General features: G+C 39.9%; 1 protein-coding gene across 4 annotated transcripts in view; it reads left to right on the forward strand.

The window, feature by feature from the left end:
* LIMA1 (LIM domain and actin binding 1) overlaps nt 1-18,709 on the forward strand; it is a 94,115-nt gene extending 75,406 nt beyond the window's left edge. For 3 of the 4 annotated variants that reach the window (XM_005877293.2, XM_005877295.2, XM_014548614.1), the window contains 5 exons: nt 1,959-2,066; nt 5,924-5,981; nt 8,551-8,663; nt 15,605-15,738; nt 17,542-18,709. In XM_005877293.2, coding sequence (XP_005877355.1) covers nt 1,959-2,066; nt 5,924-5,981; nt 8,551-8,663; nt 15,605-15,738; nt 17,542-18,556 — 1,428 coding nt within the window. In that variant the 3' untranslated portion in view covers nt 18,557-18,709. The remainder of the gene's footprint in view (nt 1-1,958; nt 2,067-5,923; nt 5,982-8,550; nt 8,664-15,604; nt 15,739-17,541) is intronic. The other variant, XM_005877294.2, reaches the window with a different exon arrangement.
* The last annotated feature ends 891 nt before the right edge of the window (nt 18,710-19,600 follow it).

Raw genomic sequence — 19,600 nt, forward strand, 5'->3', positions numbered from 1 at the left:
TATACACATGTACACACACCTATATATGTATCTTTCAAATATTTGTTCCAAGATTTCAAATTACAATCCATTAATTTCTTTTTTTTTTTAAATTATATTTTATTTCAGAGAAGAAGGGAGAGGGAGAGAGAGAGAGAGAGAGACATCAATGATGAAAGAGAATCATTGATCGGCTGCCTCCTGCAAGCTCCCTACTGGGGATGGAGTCCGCAATCCGGAATCAAACCCAGGACTCTTCAGTCCGCAAGCCTATGCTCTATCCACTGAGCCAAACTGGCTAGGGCCGTTAATTTCTTGATGTCCTATTTTTTAACAAAGTTGGAAGACTAGTATTGAATTTTATTTGTTCCCAGCCAGACTGAAACTGGTGCCTATTAGAAATTGTAACGTGTATTTCAGGAGTTGAGCCTTCTTTTTCCCACATTACTAAGTATGCATTCTCCAGTAGTATTTATTGGTGGGTTAAGTCTCAGGGCAATGAATGATTTCATCTTGATTTTTCACTGTAATTTTAAGAAGAGATGAGTATAAATCAATAGTGAGTATGAAAAATGAGCAAACTTAGACTTCTCTGAGAAGGCAGGTCAGGAGATACAGCAAATCAGTGATCTGTGCAGCTCTGTTCCCTCTTGTTACAGGATTTTGCTGCTTCTCAGTGCCCTGCTGCTATAAACATTCCGACCAACTGACTCCCTAAGTGGAAAAACCTGTTCAGTGACCTTTTTTTTAAAAACTCCTAATAGAGTTTCTAAATTGCAGTCTCCATCTCTGAAACTTTTAAGAGTTGAAATGCTTTAGGAATTCTTGTAAAAACTACATTTTATCTCACCCCCAAAGAATTTCTCAGGCCCCCTACAGAGGATGGTTGTAACAAGGCACACACCCTATGGCAGTGATTTTGGAGGCTGGGCTCTGAGATGGGGTCAGGAATGAGTGGTTGGACTGTTGTACTACTGTCTTCTGCAGTGCTGGCTGCCAGCTCCTCCCTATAGATGCACCTCCAAAATGTGTGCCTTAATTTGGAATTCCACACCTGATTAAGTCAGTCACACTCACACTCCCTTCATTGGCCCTGTGGCCATAATTATGTTTTCTCCCCATGCCTACAGAATCACAGAAAACAGAAAGGTACTATATTTCTAGCAGACTAATGATAGGAAATGTCCATAATTATCTACCTCTATATTAATTTTGGGTCTAATATATAAAGTTAATTTTAATATTTAATTTCATATTAAATTTTAAAATTTAATATGTTCTTTGCAAGGGAAAAAAATTTGATTATGCTTATTCCTATGATAGTATTAATGCCTGCTTGGTATGTTGAGGCTCTGTTATGAGTAGTAGAATAAGGTATGTCTTTAGTACAATGTATGAATTTTATATAAAAAAAAACATGTTTTTTGAAAGTCTCACTAAAAAAAAGGTTGTTTTATAGTTATCATTAAATATAATTTGTTTTCATATGTATACATCATCCCTGTCTCTCTTTCCAGGCCGGGCATATTTATATATATGGTCAGTATATTTTCTTAATTATTGGCACTTGGCATCTCCTTTCCCTGCTCCAGAATGGTCTTTTCTGATAAAACTCACAAGCTTTGCATTCCCACAAGCTCTGCTGCTAGAAGAGTGAATCACAAGAACATTGTATGCTGGGGGTGGTCTGTGTGTGTCTGTGTTGATGTGTGTATATTCTAATGAGCATCCGGTTTTAGACTAGTGTACAAATATTTAACTCTGAGGGATGTGTCCACAAAGCTGCTTTTGTCGTTTCACAAGTCAGTGGGTTTTGTTTGTGAGCATTAGGGGGTTGATTTGACCTGAGGCCTCTTAAAAGAAATTTATTTTCACATTCCAAGTTTACTTAATAGATGTGCTGTGAAGAGAATAGTGAGAATTCATTGTATTATTTTGAGAATTAAAAAAAAATTTCACAGACTATTTTTATTTTCTAGAATGAATTGAGAGCCAATGGCAGTGAAGTCAAAATTCATAAGTTGGAACAAAAGGAGAATGTGCCCCCGGGTCCCGAGGTCTGTATCTCCCATCAAGATGGAGAAAAGGTGGGTTCAAAAGTCTGATGTCCAGTTGCCAAAGAAGCATGTGCTCTAAATTAGATGCTTAAAATTAGAAACCACTCTAACTCTGGGCTGTAGAGTGTCTGGGAATTTGGTAACAGCTGCCAAGACAGATTGTTGTTTTTGCAGGTCACATAATTTTGGTTGGGGAGCTCTGCAACTTATAGCTGACCAAATAATGAACCTTTGCTGGAAAATTCTTTTGCTCAGCAAATGCTCAGAGGGCATAGAGCTAAAGTGATTTTTGAAAATCCGTTTTGATTAGAAATATTATCTTTCAAAGTATTTGTATATTGTTAACTCATTTTATGCAATAAAATTTCATTCTTTCACTCAGTATTTTGAAAGGTAGGCACTATGCTAAGCATAGGAAATGCTAAGCTGAAAAACTAAATATGAACATACCATTCTGTGTGGTCTTTATCTGCAAGGAAGCTAACAGTAGAAGGGAGATGAGTAACAGGTTGGCCATCATAAAACAGTTTGACCTCTGCTGTGAGAGGGCTATTCAGGGCTGTGGAAGCTGAGACTAAGGACATTTGCCCTAACTTCCTCAGGAAGGTCATGTCTGAGCCAAGTCCTGAAAAATGTGTGGAAATAGGCAAAGTGAATAAGGAGAAGTTTGAGTAAAGAAAGAGAAGGGTATTCCAGACATAACAGAGGTTGTTAATTGGAGATCTAAACTGAGATGACTTGGCTGAGCAGGGTGGTACATACAGGCCATGATGAGAGACAGGTGGAGGGAGAGGGCCAGAGTGGGTCTTGAAGAGCTTTGTATGCTACCCTTAAGAGTTTGGGATGTAGCCCTGCAGTGGTGGAAAGCCAGTGTCAGATTTTAAGCAAATTAGATTTGTATTTTATGCATTTATTGTTAATGAATGGCTTAGTTGGAGAAGTAACAATATGACTGTCAGGTGAATTTATCATTTTCTTTTCCAATCCATTACCCAATCTCTTTTATCTTTTGGTCTATATCAGCGGTTCTCAACCTGTGGGTCGCGACCCCTTTGGCAGTCGAATGACCCTTTCACAGGGGTCGCCTAAGACCATCCTGCATATCAGATATTTACATTACGATTCATAACAGTAGCAACATACAGTTATGAAGTAGCAACGAAAATAATTTTATGGTTGGGTCACAACATGAGGAACTGTATTTAAAGGGCCAGAAGGTTGAGAACCACTGGTTTATATGATAGTGAAATGTTAAGTTAGTTAAGGAGAAAGAGCTTTCAAATCTATTACAGTGATTAATCTTAGGAGAAAAACCATCGTTTCTGTTATACATATTGACACCTTGAAGCCATTCTTCCAAAAGGTGAAGATATCATTAAAATAGTTCTCAAACTTATTTCATTCTAACAGACGTTATTTTTAAAATATATTTTTATTGATTTCAGAGAGGAAGGGAGAGGGAGAAAGATAGAAACAACAAATATGAGAGAGAATCATTGATTGGCTGCCTCCTGCACGCCCCCCACTGGGGATGGAGGCCACAACCTGCGCATGTGCCCTGACTAGAAATTGAACCATGACCTGGTTCATAGGTCGATACTCAACCACTGAGCCACATCGGCTGGGCCCTCTAAAGTTTGCTGTATTGACAGAACACTGACAGGAACTCATGAAATACACTACACACTTGGTTGGACCAAAGTAGTCACACAGAAAAATGGTCTCAGATTAATGGCTACATAAGTTGAATCATAAATAGAACAGGAAAAAAAATTTAGAAAAATTAAATCACTTTACAAATATATGTTGAAATAATAAGACAAAATACTTGGCAGTAATGTGTTTCATAATCATAAAATTACCAAATAAATTACATACATCCTTGCAACAGTGGGCTCAGGCATCGGTCACATGAGTCACATGTCCTGTATCAAGTGAGTTCTCTCATAAGGCTGCCTGGGTTTCTCATTTTTTAAGTGGAAGACTATGTCTTAAGAATAACGAAGTAAATATGTTTGGAATTTTTTTTATAGCTTATAAAAATGACACTTAAAGGAAAAATATTCCCAGCATTGAAATCCCCCAGTGTACCCAAACTTGGGAGCATAGTTTGAGAAATGATCCTCTGGAAAATAATACATGGATTGTCCCTATATCTAATTTCATGTTTTCTTCTTGATTGGATTCATGCTGGTTTGAAACTGGAACTCTGAGCTGGAACTCTGAAACTGGAGGATCAGAACATTTTAATTATAACTTAAAAGAGCTTCAGTGCAACTGAATCACGAATTGGGGAGTGGGTGGAGAAGAAAGGTGTTAAAGATAGGGCATCGTCTTCAAGCACACACTGTGGGTTCATAAATGCTTGTCTGCCTTAAAATTCATAACATTTTTTAGAGCCTCAGCTATCCCTTTGGTTGTTTGCCTACTTTTTGTTAACCAATACCTAAGAACTATTTGAACTTTGATTTGTTCCAAAAGGACATTAGTGCTAGGGCAAACTTGCCTCAAATAGAATATTTTGTAAAGGTATTGTCCTTCCCTTTCTTGTCCTGTGAATGGATTTGTACTTTCCTTTAATGAAATGTTTGAGCAAATTCTCTTGTGCTCTCTCCTGGCTATTCCTGCAGTGAAGTCATCTGGGTTGGACATGTGCAATGATGTCATGATTGGCATTAGCTTTACCTTTTAGGTTCAAGGTGACCAAATTAGAGGAGAAAAGAAGAACATCCTGGGATAGATATACCCACTAATTAGCAAGAATTGAAGAGCTTTTTATGGCCATGCATGACTTTCAGAAATTTTATTTCATATCATTAAATGAAATAATGCATGTAAGGTGATCATTTCAGTGAGCATAGTAAACACTCAGTAAATATTGGCTGTTATTATACTGGTTCACTTTATACCATGTCAGAATTCCTGTAATGAAAAGTGAGTAGTGGGGAAGAACCAACCATGCTGAAATTCAGGTGCAGTCAGGCAACAATTTAATGTCCAATATTTTATCATCATAAATGTATTCAGTACGTTAGGCAGGCTGGTGTAAACTCTCAGTATCGCACATAAAGTCCCTGACATCCGAGTGAAAGAACTATTACAGAAAGAGCACATATTCGGTCCCTACTGACCCCTCATTATTTTGAGTGTGGACAAAGACACCAGGAAGGCTAGGGACCAGGAGAAAGGACAGAGAACGCTAGTAGAAAGTTCTTTATTTAACTTTGATGGTTTCTGAAGGGAAATATGCACCCACACAGAAGTTCTGTCATCTTGTTAAACACTTCTATTTTGAGACTGGGATTAAAAAAGGGAAACTCACCTTGAAGGTAATACCAGAGGTTGGTTTTAGATACATTTGTTGTACAGCTATCAGAAAGTCTTCTGTGCTAACAAGCTTGTTTCAGCAGAACGTATTTGGTTGGAAAATAAGGAATTAGGAAAATTAAAGAATAATAATAGTAGTTTCTATATGTAAAGACTTTATTTTGCCTTGGAGTGAGTTATGGTTTATGGTGAGGAGCTTTGTTCTCCATGATAGAGGGTTTGTTTCCTGCCGCATACCACCCCCCCCCCCCCCACCCCTTTTTATTTTTTGAGAATCAAAAGATATGGTTTAGAAGTTCTTTTATAAAGAGAAATGATGCAAAGTTTTGGCAGTGGAGTGCAGTCTGCTTCTGGCCTTACTCTGTAATTGAGAGGCATGTTAATATCCTCATAAAAGACATTGTGCTGCCTCTTGTTTAAATGCTCAGCTGTTCTGGGGCCCGTTATTTCCCCCAGGCAGCCAGTGACTGACTGGAGTCAGCAGGTTTCTATGGCACTAACAGCAGCTTGCTCATTTATTTTTAATGTGATTCTTAATCCCACCCCTCTTTTTTTTGTAGGTTTCTGCAGCTGAGAACAGCCTGGCAGTCCGTTCCACGCCTACTGAAGTTGACTCCCGTAAGCATTCATTCTTAGATCTGGAGGGTGTCCCCATTGCTGTCAGTGCTGAGAAAGTAACATTAAATTCAGCCGATCGGATCTTTCCCTTGGTTTTAAGGAGTCATGCTTGAATACCCTTCACACATTTCATGGCTTAGGGAGAAGTTAAATTCAACTATATATTACTAACTTGGGGCAAACTGAACACTTTTTTAAAAAATATGTCTTTATTGATTTTAGAGAGAAGAAGGGAGAGGGTAGAGAGCAAGAAACATGGATTGCTGCCTCTTGCAAGCCCCATACCGGGGATCGAGCCAGCAACCCAGGCATGTGCTCTGACCGGAAATAGAACCAGTGATGTCTTGATTCATGGGTTGACACTCAACCACTGGGCCACACCAGCCAGGCAAACTTTTATGCTTCTCTCATTGAACTTATCCTACTTTTTGTACCAAATCTCTTCAGGTTTAAAGCTGTAAAAACTAATTTTGAAGTTTCATTTAAAATATATATATATTTGACATATTTTTATTGATTTCAGAGAGGAAGGGAGAGGGAGAGAGAGACAGAAACATCACTGATGAGAGAGAATCACTGACTAGCTGCCTCCTGCACACCCCGTTTTGGGGATTGATCGAGCCTGCTGCAACCTGGGCATGTGCCCCTACTGGAATCGAGCCGAGACCTCCTGGTTCATAGGTTGATGCTCAACCACTGAGCCACACTAGCTGGGCTGAAGTTTCATTTTAATAAAAGTTGAGCCAAAGATTTCATTCATTTACAGGGATAAAGAATTAGTATTTGAGTAACATATTAAATATCTTTCTCTACTTATCTAAATGTGTACCATAGTCTACCCTCTAGACCAGTGGTCAGCAAACTCATTAGTCAACAGAGCCAAATATCAACAGTATAACGATTCAATTTTCTTTTGAGAGCCAAATTTTTTAAACTTAAACTATATAGGTAGGTACATTGTTATTAACTTAATTAGGGTACTCCTAAGGCTTAGGAAGAGCCACACTCAAGGGGCCAAAGAGCCGCATGTGGCTCGCGAGCCGCAGTTTGCCAACTACGGCTCTAGACCGATTCTAGAGATTTTTCCTGTTTTGTTAAATTTCATCACCTTTTTATCCTATTTTGGAGTGATTTTGAGTTTCATTTTACCCAAAGATAAAATACTTTGGTTTTCTCTTTACTATATCCACTTTGATTCTGATCTGGGTCAGAATATATATATATATATATATTTGGATTTCTACCTTCTCCCTGGTTAGTTTATTAGACACTTAAAAACTCAGCAACTAAAGTAGAGCTAAATAAATCTCTAGTAAACCCTACCTTATAATTTTAGAGAGAAACTTTTGCTGCTTGAATCCAAGAATATTCCTTTTGCAATCATTTTGCTTGGATAGAAATTTTTCTGGCCCTGGCCAGTGTGGCTCAGTTGGTTGGGTGTTGGCCCGTGCACCGTAAAGGTTGCTGTTCGATTCTCGGTCAGGGTGCATGCCCAGGTTGCTGGCTTGATCCCTGGTCGGGGGCGTATAGGAAACAGCTGATCCATATTTAGCTCTCACATAGATGTTCCTCTCATTCCCTCTCCCTTCCCCTCTCTCTAAAAATTAATTTAAAATATTTTTAAAAACTCTTTTCTGAGTTTTGACTAGGTTTGCAAAACATAGTACTTTGTTGACTTAACTCTATATTATAAGGAATTATTTATGTTTCCTTAGTATGTATAAGTGGCTTTTCTGTGCCTCTTCTTAGTTTTTCACATTATGAATGTATTGGCAGGAAGTTAACTTATGCAGGTGACACATCAGTGATTATGAAAAAAGTTTCATGGAGCCTTTTTCCATAATCTTTAGCCATGGATATCTGCTATAGGACTAATCAAAAAGATAGTGTCAAATCTCTCTCTCTCATACACGTTTTGAAATTTCTGCTCTCAAGCACCCCAAAAGGAGTTAGCGGGAATGGTAACTACCAAAAAGTCATCAAAGTCTATAAACAGCCTTTAAAAATGACAAAAGTGCCCTGAGCTCCAGCACCCTGTCCATCCCAAACCACTAAGTTATTTGAGCATCATCCCCTGCACTGAAAGGTGGCCAGTTCAATTCTGGGTCAGGGCACATGCCAGCATTGTGGACTTGATATCTGGTAGTGTGCAGGGGCAGCTGATCAAAGTCTCGCTCTCACGTTGATGTTTCTCTCTCTCCTTCTCTCTCTATCTAAAATATATATTTATTTATGTGTAAATATATATATAGAAAAATATATATATTAATTATATATGTATATTTTAAAAATGACAAAAGCTACAGGGCAGAAAGTCCCTTATATAGGGTGTTTTGGATTCTGGCTGTTTATGACAAAGGGTGAGAAAGCCTCCTGGCTGAGAACCTGATTTGTGAGAGACCCTAAAAACATAGCTTTTAGCATTAGAATATTCCATAGTAGAAAAGCAGTGTTTTTCCTGGTGTTGAAAGGACCTGTTTTAGTGAAGGCCCTTTCTTTGCTTTGGGGAGGAACCTCTTCTCTGACTTCCCATGAGGTACTAAAAAATCTCTTCCTTTTGTAACTCAAGCAGGTAACTCCCAGGTTAAGAGTGAGGTCCAGCAACCTGTCCGTCCCAAGCCACTAAGTCCAGATGCCAGAGCCTCCAGCCTTTCTGAGAGTTCTCCTCCCAAAGCAGTGAAGGTATGATGGCAATTTCTCTGTGAGCCTTTAGACATTGTTTTACTAGTGGAGTCCATTGCACCTCTATCATTATGTTCATTATAACCTGTTTTTACTTTCCAGGGGATAAAAATACCAAATAAGGATACACTTAAGGCCAGTCACTTTTCCTGGAAGTCTTGTTACTTCTGCTCAGATGTTCGGGTCAGGAGAGGGGAGGCTCGCTAGGAGCACTCAGTTTGAAATCTGGAAAACTCATGAAAGTTTTAAGAAAACCTGAAGTTAAAAGAAAATAAACTTTTTTTTTAAAGTCCAAGTTCATTCATCTGTGAATGGGTAAAAGCTCACAAAATGGAAAATATGAGAAATCCCTTAAACTAAAATCAGCCCATTGGACAGGAATGTGCAATGTCAACTTCAAAAGAGTGGCTCCCTGGTCTGGGGAACTTTACCATCACATGATTAGTGGTCAGCATATTTAAAGAAAGAATGTGTACATTCCAGAGGGGGTTGGCCAGCCCATTTGCTGTAAAAAATGGACATTCAAGTAATACTTATGTTTTGATATACTCTTATATGTAAAGGAATGTACAAAAGAAAATTTTACTTGGCTATTCAACCTATGATCTCTTTTTACTCACCAATTTAAAAAAAAAACCATCTTTTCCCTTTCTACAAACAAATATATATTCTCATAAAAATAAACAAATGTTTAAAAATATCCAACACCTATTGTAGGCTGATTATTATTAAAACTGACTTGTTTTCGTTGAATGCTTTGCCAATGTTGTGATAATTGACTCATTGGGATTAATAAGGAAACATACCTACATTTCTTTAGTGTCTTTCTCCTCTGGTGCTCTCTTAAGTTTTGTTGCAAAACTTAAGGTTTGAGAGAAACTCAGCAGGCAGAATTAGTTTTCAGGTAGTTGAGGCTGCCCCATCCTCATGCACACATCTGCCATGCTTGTATCTCTCACCTGTGGGCATGATTTGTTCTTTAATGAAAGTTAGTGCACAAAAAGGATCAAGAGAAGAGGACACAGGTGAGGAAAGGGGAGAGTTCAGTATTTAAAGGGTGGGTTAAAAAGAGGGAGGATGGGTAAAGAAGATAAACATGAATGTTTAAAAGGAAGCAGGAAAAAGAAAGGAAGCAGAGATTCATGAGGAGAGTAAGGTTTATTGAAAAGGAGCAGAAGGTAAAGAAAGTAGCAAGAGAAAGCGAGTGTAGGGAGAAAGAACTGAGTTATATGAGTAGTGATCAAATCTGCACATGTATTTGACATGGCCCTCTTCTGTGCTGGCCTTAAAGATCTGCTCATGCTGTCGTCAGCACTTTTCTTTTTCCAGTATTTGGAGGCCAACAAAGTAGCAAATGCCATAGGGTTAATTTCCTCTTCAACAGCAGCCCTGCCCAGATGTGAGTCCTTGGGTTATAGTTCTGGATTAAGAACGGCTAGCAAGTCTGACTTGTCCATGGGTTCTCTGTGACTGAGGGACTAGGGAAATTCTATGGCTAATCTAAGAACTGAAATCTGTTCTTGAATATTTTTGAATTCTCAATCCAGTCCTAAGTCCTTCCCCCAACTGCTAGCTCAGCCTTCCTAGCCCTTAGTTGGTCCTTTAAGATCTTTCCTGATTCAAACTCCAGGGTCTGAGCTGATGAGCGATGAGCCACAGACATCTCACTTAGGTCTTCCTGGCATACCATGAGGAAGAGATGGAGGTCAAGCTCCCTGTGCACCTTCCCCAGACCTGATTCTTTGGCCCTGGTCACTCAGCAGTAGAATGCAGACAGGCCTGCTTTCCCCAGCCATAGACCGCAGGTTCTGAACATTGTCTAAAGACGGGAGTAAACTGGCTTACTGCCCATGTTTGCCCATGGATCAAAGCTCAAATGGTTATGGTGTACAGAGCCTGGGGTGGGACCCAACCGCATCTCCACTTTTGTTTAAGAGCAGTTTGTTTTCTCTTCCTCAAAGGTACCCTTTATATTCTGCAGGCAAGTCTATAGACACTTCGGTATTTACAGGAAGACCTGCTGGCATAACCGGTCTCATGGTTATAGACCATGAAACAGAAGGTGCTTCTCCATTTTGGGAAATTTCATACAGCTAAGAATAAATTTGTTCACTCAGAATAGATTTTTGGGTCTCACAAAACCTGGAAAAACTCTTTCTTAGTGTCTTGTTGTTTATGGAAAATAGGACATCTAAGTTGAGGCTCAATTCATTTCAAATTTTAGCTTAATTAAAAAAAAAATACTGGTCTTTAAAAGTAAGGATTGTGGCCCTAACTGGTTTGGCTCAGTGGATAGAGCATCGGCCTGCGGACTGGAGGGTCCCGGGTTCGATTCCAGTCAGGGGCATGTGCCTTGGTTGCAGGCACATCCCCAGTGGGAGGTGTGCAGGAGGCAGCTGATTGATGTTTCTCTCTCATCGATGTTTCTAGCTCTCTGTCCCTCTCCTTCCTCTCTGTAAAAAATCAATAAAATATATATTTTTTTAAAAAGTTAGGATTGTGTATAATTTGAACACTGGCTCAATAGCTTAGTTGATGAGACTCGGTGCTAATAAAGTTGACGTTGCAGATTCCTTCTCAAGAATGTGTTATTCTGGGTGCAGAGCTCAGTGGGCCCTGTGAGAAAGATCAGAACCTTTTGACTCAAGAGACCCAGAGGTCTCTTAAGCTGTATGTTCTCCCGTTGAAAGAAGTTATCCCCTACGTATTCCCAGAGGGAAGGGTAAGGGAGGAAGTGCAAGGAGTTTTAGCTGGCCCTGGGAACACCTGCTTGCCCCACTGTGTCCAGGACAGCCCAGTGCCAGGCTTCCTTGGCTGCTCCTGCTGATGAATGTGGAGAGAAAACATGGCAGACTGCATGAGAGGGTGTGCACTATGGCACCCCCCTCCCCGTGCCTGCCCGCTGACCCTTCCTCTACAGACAGGGTAGGAGGTCTTGGGCTCTTTTATAGAGTGATCAGAATGATACTAGGAAGGCATCCAAACTCTCTTCTCATTATCTACATCATTACTGCTTTCTCAAAGCACTAACCTTTCCTCTACATGTAGAGCAATCTGTTTAGGATGTGAATAGCCCCAAAATGCTTTCAAAATGTTTCACAGAAAGCTAGGGGAACGGTTATGGCTGTACAGAACTGGCCCAATCGTTTACTGTGTGGCAAAGAAGTTTAATTTAATTACGTGGTATTTTGCACAAATTGGAAGGAGAGAATGACAGGCATTTTGTGGTGTTCTGGGGAATAGAAGTCTGACATCCATACAAAATTTCCTCCTGATTTCACTACGTCTAAAAGCTAATAGTTAGCTGTTGCCTCCCCCCACCACGGACACCCATATACACCCCCCCACTGGAGCCTTCATTAGACTAAAAAATGTACTTAAGATAGGAGACTAAAAGCATGTAGATGAAATCATGCAAATTTGTTGGAAACATTGCTTTAAGTAGATGCTGATTAGCAGAGGTCCTGTAAGATCCCTCAGGTGGGAAAGACATGACAGTGTTTATGAACATCGATTATGTATATATTACCTCATTCATTCCCAAATATCCTGAAGTTATTATCTACATAAGACTGTATTTTGTTCAAAATGCTGTAGTAAGATTATTTCCATTTGGGTTAGCATCTGCTCTCTTCTCCCAAAGAGTTTCCTTTAGTTATGGAAATTTCACAGTCCAGGAAAAATTAAAAAAAGCTTTGTGGGTTTGTGAGTCAGTAGTTCTGAGTTTTAATTTACTGACTGAGAACTTTGATAAGGCACCTGGCATCCTGGCAAGTTAGTTTCTACATGAGAAAAAGGGTGAGGGAGGGGAGATGGAAAGACATCTTACACGCTGAAAAAAATATATTGTAAAGATTTTTAAAAGTCTGACATTCTAATATTGGCAGTGTTTTAAACAAGACGGTGCCAAGTCCGAGCATGCCATGAAGGCATGGGCAGGATGTATGCCAGACCTACCATAATGGTAGAAATTTTTGGGCATTGACTACACTTCCTGTTGTCTGAATAGACATGGGGGCAATTACAGAAAAGTGGCTGAGAGCCCAGGACAGAGGAAATAAAGGGAAGGCACAGCCACAGCTACTTTGACTTGGCGTTACACCATGTTGCCATCCTCTTGTCTTTATGAAACTCGAAGGGCCCTTGGGCAGCTGCCAAATAAACCTTAAATAATATTAAGAAGGGTTTATGTGAAAAATGAATAGGAGTAATGGGAATTTGGTAGGTCTGGTTAGTTAGAAGTTTGTGGTTAGTCAGATATTTGAGCAGCCATCTGTAGACATACCTCGGAGATATTGTAGGTTCGGTTCCAGACCACCACAATATAGTGAGTTGTAATTTTTTGCTGATGGAAGATTTTGCCTTTATTTTGTATAAAAAAAAACCACACACAACATCTGTGAAGCGCAATAAGACAAAGTATGCCTGTATGATTTTGATATTAAAGAGGAAGGATGATTTTTCACTGGGGTGGGTGAAGGCTCCATTCAAGAGAGAGCCATTGTGGGTCAAGTGTAGAAGGTAGTAAGGCATTAAAGAATTGTTAATGAAACACTCCTTGTGTGGGTGAAGGCTCATAAAAGCCTCTCTCCTGAGCTGGGGCATGTGCCAGCCTCAGGTAGATATGAGTGAGGCTGATTTTGCCACGATTAGCAGAGTTCGTTGAAAAAGAGAGAAAACGTGGTCTTATTGGTGGATCTGAGTCTGTAACTGAGTTACAGCTCAGCCGCAGTAAAGCGCTCCAGGGCGCACCAAATGCTGTGTATTCATTGAAGGTTCCTGTTTGTCTCTTCCAGCTTCTGCTTCCTGCTCCCGGTACCTAATCTCTGCTCCTGCCTTCCACTTTCCTCCTAATGTGAGCTCAACTTTCAGCTTTCTCTCAGGTTCTCCCTTCTAGTCACTGGGCTGCACCCCTCTCCTACAGTGTGCCCTCTCTGTGTGTGTACAGTGAAGGGGTGTTCTTTAACCTTCCATTCCACGTTAGCGGAATAATACCCATTTCCTCCTATAACATGGGAAATTTGTCTCCTGCTCTGTCTTTACTGACCAGAATAAATACTTATTTTTCTAAGCCAAGTATTAAAAAAAAAATACAGAATCCACCCTGCAGCTGAAAAATATTTTCAATCTGATAAATACATTTGTCCTACTACTTTCACATTATGTGACTTGTGAGATATACCAGCTCTCTCCAGTGGCTTCAACTGTACTATTATACCGAATCATTCTGCATTTTAATGTATCTCCTGCTTGCTAGATAAGGGCCTAGTCCTTTTAGAGAAACCTAATTAAACTATTCAAGGACACCTCCACTTAACTCCTATCTTGTTAGAAGTGTTCATAAGAAAAAAATAATTCGGAGCTCCAAATAATGCCTTAATTACTTCCAATGGCATTCAATATCGTAACATTTGATCACATTCGAATACCTCCCTTATGCCTGGTTAACTAGGTTGTAGCCTGTGGCCTTTGATTCTTTAAGTTTTTCTTTTTAGGACTGTACCCTTAGGAATGGAGGGGGGGTGGTTGTTATTAAGGAGCCATTTCCACTCAGTTTTGCTCCTTCATTCTTAAATACTTTGGTGCTATTTGGGAGTTTCCCACTAATTTTATTAAACTCCTTTTTACAGCTCTTCCCCTTTACTTCCATTTCATGCCCATTTTCGATTCTCGTTTCCTGTCCAAATCTGCTTGAAAAACCATTCCTACTTTTTGCTTTACCTCCTAGTGAATCCTGTGACAAGTGAACCAGCAGTGTGAAATTTTTATGGGTCTATTTTCAGTTTTTTTTTAATCAAAATTCTACCTTGCCCATACCTGGTTTGTTTTAAGCTTACCTTAACCAGTCAGGTCCTGGACCTTGGAACTAATTTGCATTGTTTATCACCGCACTGGTCTTGGCAGCAACGGGGCCACCCACGTGCCTGTGAGAGCCTCCTGGCCACCTTAACCTAAGCTGCTTCTGCATTTACTGGTTGGGGTGTTTCTGTTTGGGCCAGTGAAGGGTTACACACACTGAAGGACTTAGAACCCCCACCCCTAGTAGCCGTGTAACCATTTTTTATTATGTAAAAACTTACAGTTTTAGAATTCTGGTTTCCATCAGTGCTTGAATACCATGTATTTTATGCTCTTTAGGATTAGGTTTACCAGCTAGAACACCTGTGCTCACCCCACCCTATTCCACACTTTACAAACAGTTCATGATTCTCAGTCGGTTATGACTTCCCACTTCCCATTTTGTTAGCTTTATTCTCCATTGGTTTTGTTTTTTTAAGGTGTTAGAACTTATAGCTTTATTGGGCTATGCTTTCTTCTGGAGTCCTAATAAAATAGTTTGTGTCTCTTTTAAATTGTCCCACTTATGTGTCAATTTTGACTTATTTTTAAAAGATTATGCCTCGTGAATTGAGCAAGTCAAGATTATAAGCGGAGGGAACTAAAAGATGCTTTATCAACGTGTCTTTTCCTAATTCCCAAAGCCAAATGCTCTTCCTCTCCTTGAAAATTTTCCCCTTCAGATTTGTTCTTATAAAAGTCTGTCCTGTTTTTCCTTGGCACTTGAGTGAAACAATCACACTTCTTTCTTCTTGCGTGTGATATTTTCTCCTAATTTCCTGTCTGCAGAAACATTTTGTATGTGCCATTTTGTGTGTTGTGGCCTGTCTAAGCCTTTCTCCGAAGTCCAGCCCTAGTCCCCCCCATCCTCAGTGGCTGCTACACTTAGGGCAGCCAAACAGTCTGGGAAGGGAATTCAGGACATCCTCTTGGCTTCCAAGAGTCATCTGATACAATCACAGTGGACTTAGTGTTCCTGTGAGAATTAACAGGCCAGGTTAGGGAGCCCTTAGATACCAAAGTAAATTTCAGGGCCCATCTCAGCAGAGTGCCAACTCATCACTGCCTATGCTAAGTGAAAGTTGTCCTTTTCCTTTTCCTAGAAGTTTCAGATACCTGCAAGAGAGACCTGTGTGGAATGTCAGAAGACAGTCTACCCGATGGAGCGTCTCTTGGCCAACCAGCAGGTGTTTCATGTCAGCTGCTTCCGTTGCTCCTATTGCAACAACAAACTTAGGTAAGTTAGACAGAAGCAAGCCATATCTCTGCATAGTTGGACCCCCTAGAAAGGAGTCTTTGGCTTTTAGAGTGCTGATACTGACAGCTATTGTGCTGATAGGGTGCTATTGAAGGCCCCTGAAAAAAAGTAAAAAGTACCATTTAGTGACAAGTCTTTCATATCAAATGGTTGCGGTGTTTGGAACTTCTTGGTACACTGATATATTAATTTACATGTTAGGACTGAAGCTTAAATAATAGAGTTGCAGGTAAGACTCCCTATGACCCAGTCAATAGAATGTTTTCCCTTTGTGTCAGAGAATCATAAAGTTAAGAAATTTTAGGAGGATAATTATCTAAGCTCTTACTTCAAACTGTCCTGAGTGCTGTATAAATGGTAATAGCAATAATCATAGACCCAGAAGAGCATGTATTTTTCTGTATGTTGCTTCGTTTTCACTCTGAGAAAAATAGTCATTATGTGTATCATTTCTTCCAAGTAACTCAAAGTATGGATGTAAATGTGGCCAATTGGGGGAATATTCCATATTAACTCATTGTAATTATAGAATCTAGAGAAGGAAGAAGCCAGGATGTCACTTCCTCCAGCTTTTCTTCTAGAGCAAGCATCCCTTCTAAAATGCTCTTGAAAGATGTCCTGGCATCTGCACGACACTTCTACGGGCTTGAGGCCTCACGACAGCCAGTTCCAGTGTGAGATGGCTCTAGGTCGACAACATTCCTTCCACTGAGCCAGCGTGTGCCTCTCTAACTTCTACTTATTGGTTCCTTTTTTTCCACTTTATTTTTTTCCCCTCCAAAGCACATTTTTCTGAGTTTTTGAATTTTTATAGTTCTTCTGTGGAAAGGCTGCTGTTTTTATACCCCCTTTAAAATGTCTCACCCTGTGAGAGACACCAAATCTCCTAAAGGCCTGTCCAGCACTGACATTATTTTAGATTTACGTCCTGGCAACTGTGCACCGTTCTCCTATTAACTGTATTCAGTCGCTAGTATCCGTTGAGTGCCAGCTTTTTGCAGCACATTGTACCCATTCCTGTAGCGATGTGCTTTTAAATTATAACACAAATGGGAAATTAGGAGGAAGAAGATTCAACTTTTACAAAGGAATACCATTATAAGTAGTTATAGGTTGTAAATACTTAGGAAATATATGAGTGATCAAAGATAGATGGGATTACCTAGGCAAGAGTTCCTGGATAAAGTTCTGTTTTTGTTTTTCTCACAGTTTTGACAAAGGGTAATGAAATCATTTGAAAATGAGAAAATGTACCAGGTAGAAAGATGTCTTGTGAAGGTTCAGGTCTGGAAGTGGGCGTGTTTTTTTTTTAATAAGGATAATAAAACTGTTGTGCTTTAAAAGAGTAGAGAACCCAGCTGGTGTTGCTCAGTGGTTGAGCATCCACCTATGAGCCAGGAGGTTACAGTTCAATTCCTGGTCAGGGCACATGCTTGGGTTGCTGGCTCAGTCCCCAGTAGGGGACATGCAGGAGGCAGCTGATCAATGATTCTCTCTCATCATTGATGTTTCTATCTCTCTCTCCCTCTCCATTCCTCTCTGAAATTAATTTAAAAAATATATTTTTAAAAAGAGTAGAGAAAAAATAAATAAATACACCTTATTGCTACAAAATAAAAATAAATAAGTGAAGTAGAGAAGAATTCTAGGTGATTGATGTGTTTTTATATTTTTCTCACTTGTCATCTTCTGAAAATACTGCAATTGCCAGATTGCAGCCTGCTGGTGTAAATAAGAACATACAGATTTGTTAACTTCATGCTCTTTTTCTTTCAACAACAGTCTTGGAACATATGCATCACTACATGGGAGAATCTATTGCAAGCCTCACTTCAATCAACTCTTTAAATCTAAAGGCAACTATGATGAAGGCTTTGGGCACAGACCACACAAAGATCTGTGGGCAAGCAAAAATGAAAATGAAGAGACACTGGAGAGACCAGCCCAACTTCCAAATGCAGGGGAGACCCCTCAGAGCTCAGGGGTAGAAGATGCCCCCATTGCTAAGGTGGGTGTGCTGACCGCAAGCATGGAAGCCAAGGCCTCCTCTCAGCCAGAGAAAGAAGACAGGCCAGCTGAAACCAAGAAGTTAAGGATCGCCTGGCCGCCCCCCACTGAACTTGGCAGTTCAGGAAGTACATTGGAGGAAGGAATAAAAGTATCCAAGCCCAAATGGCCTCCTGAGGATGAAATTAGCAAGCCTGAAGCGCTGGAGGATGTAGATCTGGATCTGAAGAAGTTGAGACGATCTTCTTCGCTGAAGGAAAGAAGCCGCCCATTCACTGTAGCAGCTTCATTCCGAACCCCTTCCGTCAAGAGCCCCAAATCCTTGTCCCCACCTCTCAGGAAGGGCTGGAGCATGTCAGAGCAGAGTGAGGAGTTTGTAGGAGGAACAGCAGCAGGAAGGAAACAAGTGGAAAATGCCGATGTCTCTGAGAAGAATGGGAGTGTGGGAAAAACAACCTGGCAAAACCAGGAATCTAAAGGAGGGGAGGCAGGGAGGAGAAGTAAGGAAGTTTATGGTTTTGAGATGGGGAGTGAGAATCTTGTAGAAAATGGTGCAAACTTAGATGAAGATGATAGAAACCTTTTCAATCAGCAGTCTCCACTAGAACCCAAGTCTCCAAATTGGTCCAGCTTTGCAGACAATACCTCTCCTAAAGAATTCACTACTCAGAATCAGAAGTCCCAGGATGTGGGATTCTGGGAGGGAGACGTAGTCAAAGAGCTGTCTGTAGAGGAGCAGATAAAGAGAAATCGGTACTATGATGAGGATGAGGATGAGGATGAGGAATGATAAACTGCAGTGGTGCTGGGCCTTACCTTGTGCTAGTGTTAGTGAGCCACTGCCCTTTATCAGAGTGATGTATGTATACAGTTATCTTAGCATAAACTGTAATTTATGGGGAAGTAATTTTGGGAAACAGTTCTTGCTTCAAAAAAAAAAAAATCCCATACTGCAGCTTATCTCTAAATGCTAGAGATAACATTACCTAAATCCTCTATTTTAGCCATGATGATATACATAAGTGCGTTAAGGTCTTATAAAAAAGGAGGGGAATATTCCAACTGATATAGTCCAGATTCCACTGTGTTCCCCAAAGGCAATATGAAATATATAGATGATTAGTATAGTACATTGTTACTCTAAAAATTGAATCATTCAGAGGGATTTAGGGGCCTAAACAATATTACTGTATGCACTTTAGTATAAAGGGCACAGTTTGTATATTTTTAAATGAATACCAATTTAATAATTTAGTATTCAACTATTAAGAAATCAAATATTTAGTCTTTTTTAAAATTTTAGGTTAACTATCTTACTCAGATATATATGGGGGATTTGCTTTGCATCCTGCTCTTTAAACCACATCCTAAACTGGATTCTTGAGATATAACACCACCATCTTTCTGAAACATCTTTTAGGCACCTTCGGTGCTTGGAGAGATCCACTGTCTCCCAAGTAAACTATAATATTTGCCAATAAGTGTGACTATACCCCAAGTGATTGATTGCTTCTCTGGTGGTAGCTGTGGTTCTCATAATTTGCTAAAAGATACAATATTTTATTAAGATTTTTATATTACTGTTTGATGTTTCATGTTACAGCAAAATGAGTTTAAAGAAGGAATAACGGGGAGGGGAGGGGGGGTGTAAACTGCCTTAAACCAATTGAGCTCAGACCCCCAAACCATATATTTCACTTCAGATATCCCCTTTCTGGGACACTAATTTTTTAATTCCTATCAGCTCTGAAATGTATTGATTTTTATGGCAACAGTATCCCCAGGGTGCAATTAAACCAATTATAGGCCTTTGTGTGTATGTGGTGGTGGGGGC

The sequence above is a fragment of the Myotis brandtii genome, unplaced genomic scaffold (assembly GCF_000412655.1).
Source record: "Myotis brandtii unplaced genomic scaffold, ASM41265v1 scaffold517, whole genome shotgun sequence".
NCBI lineage: Eukaryota > Metazoa > Chordata > Mammalia > Chiroptera > Vespertilionidae > Myotis > Myotis brandtii.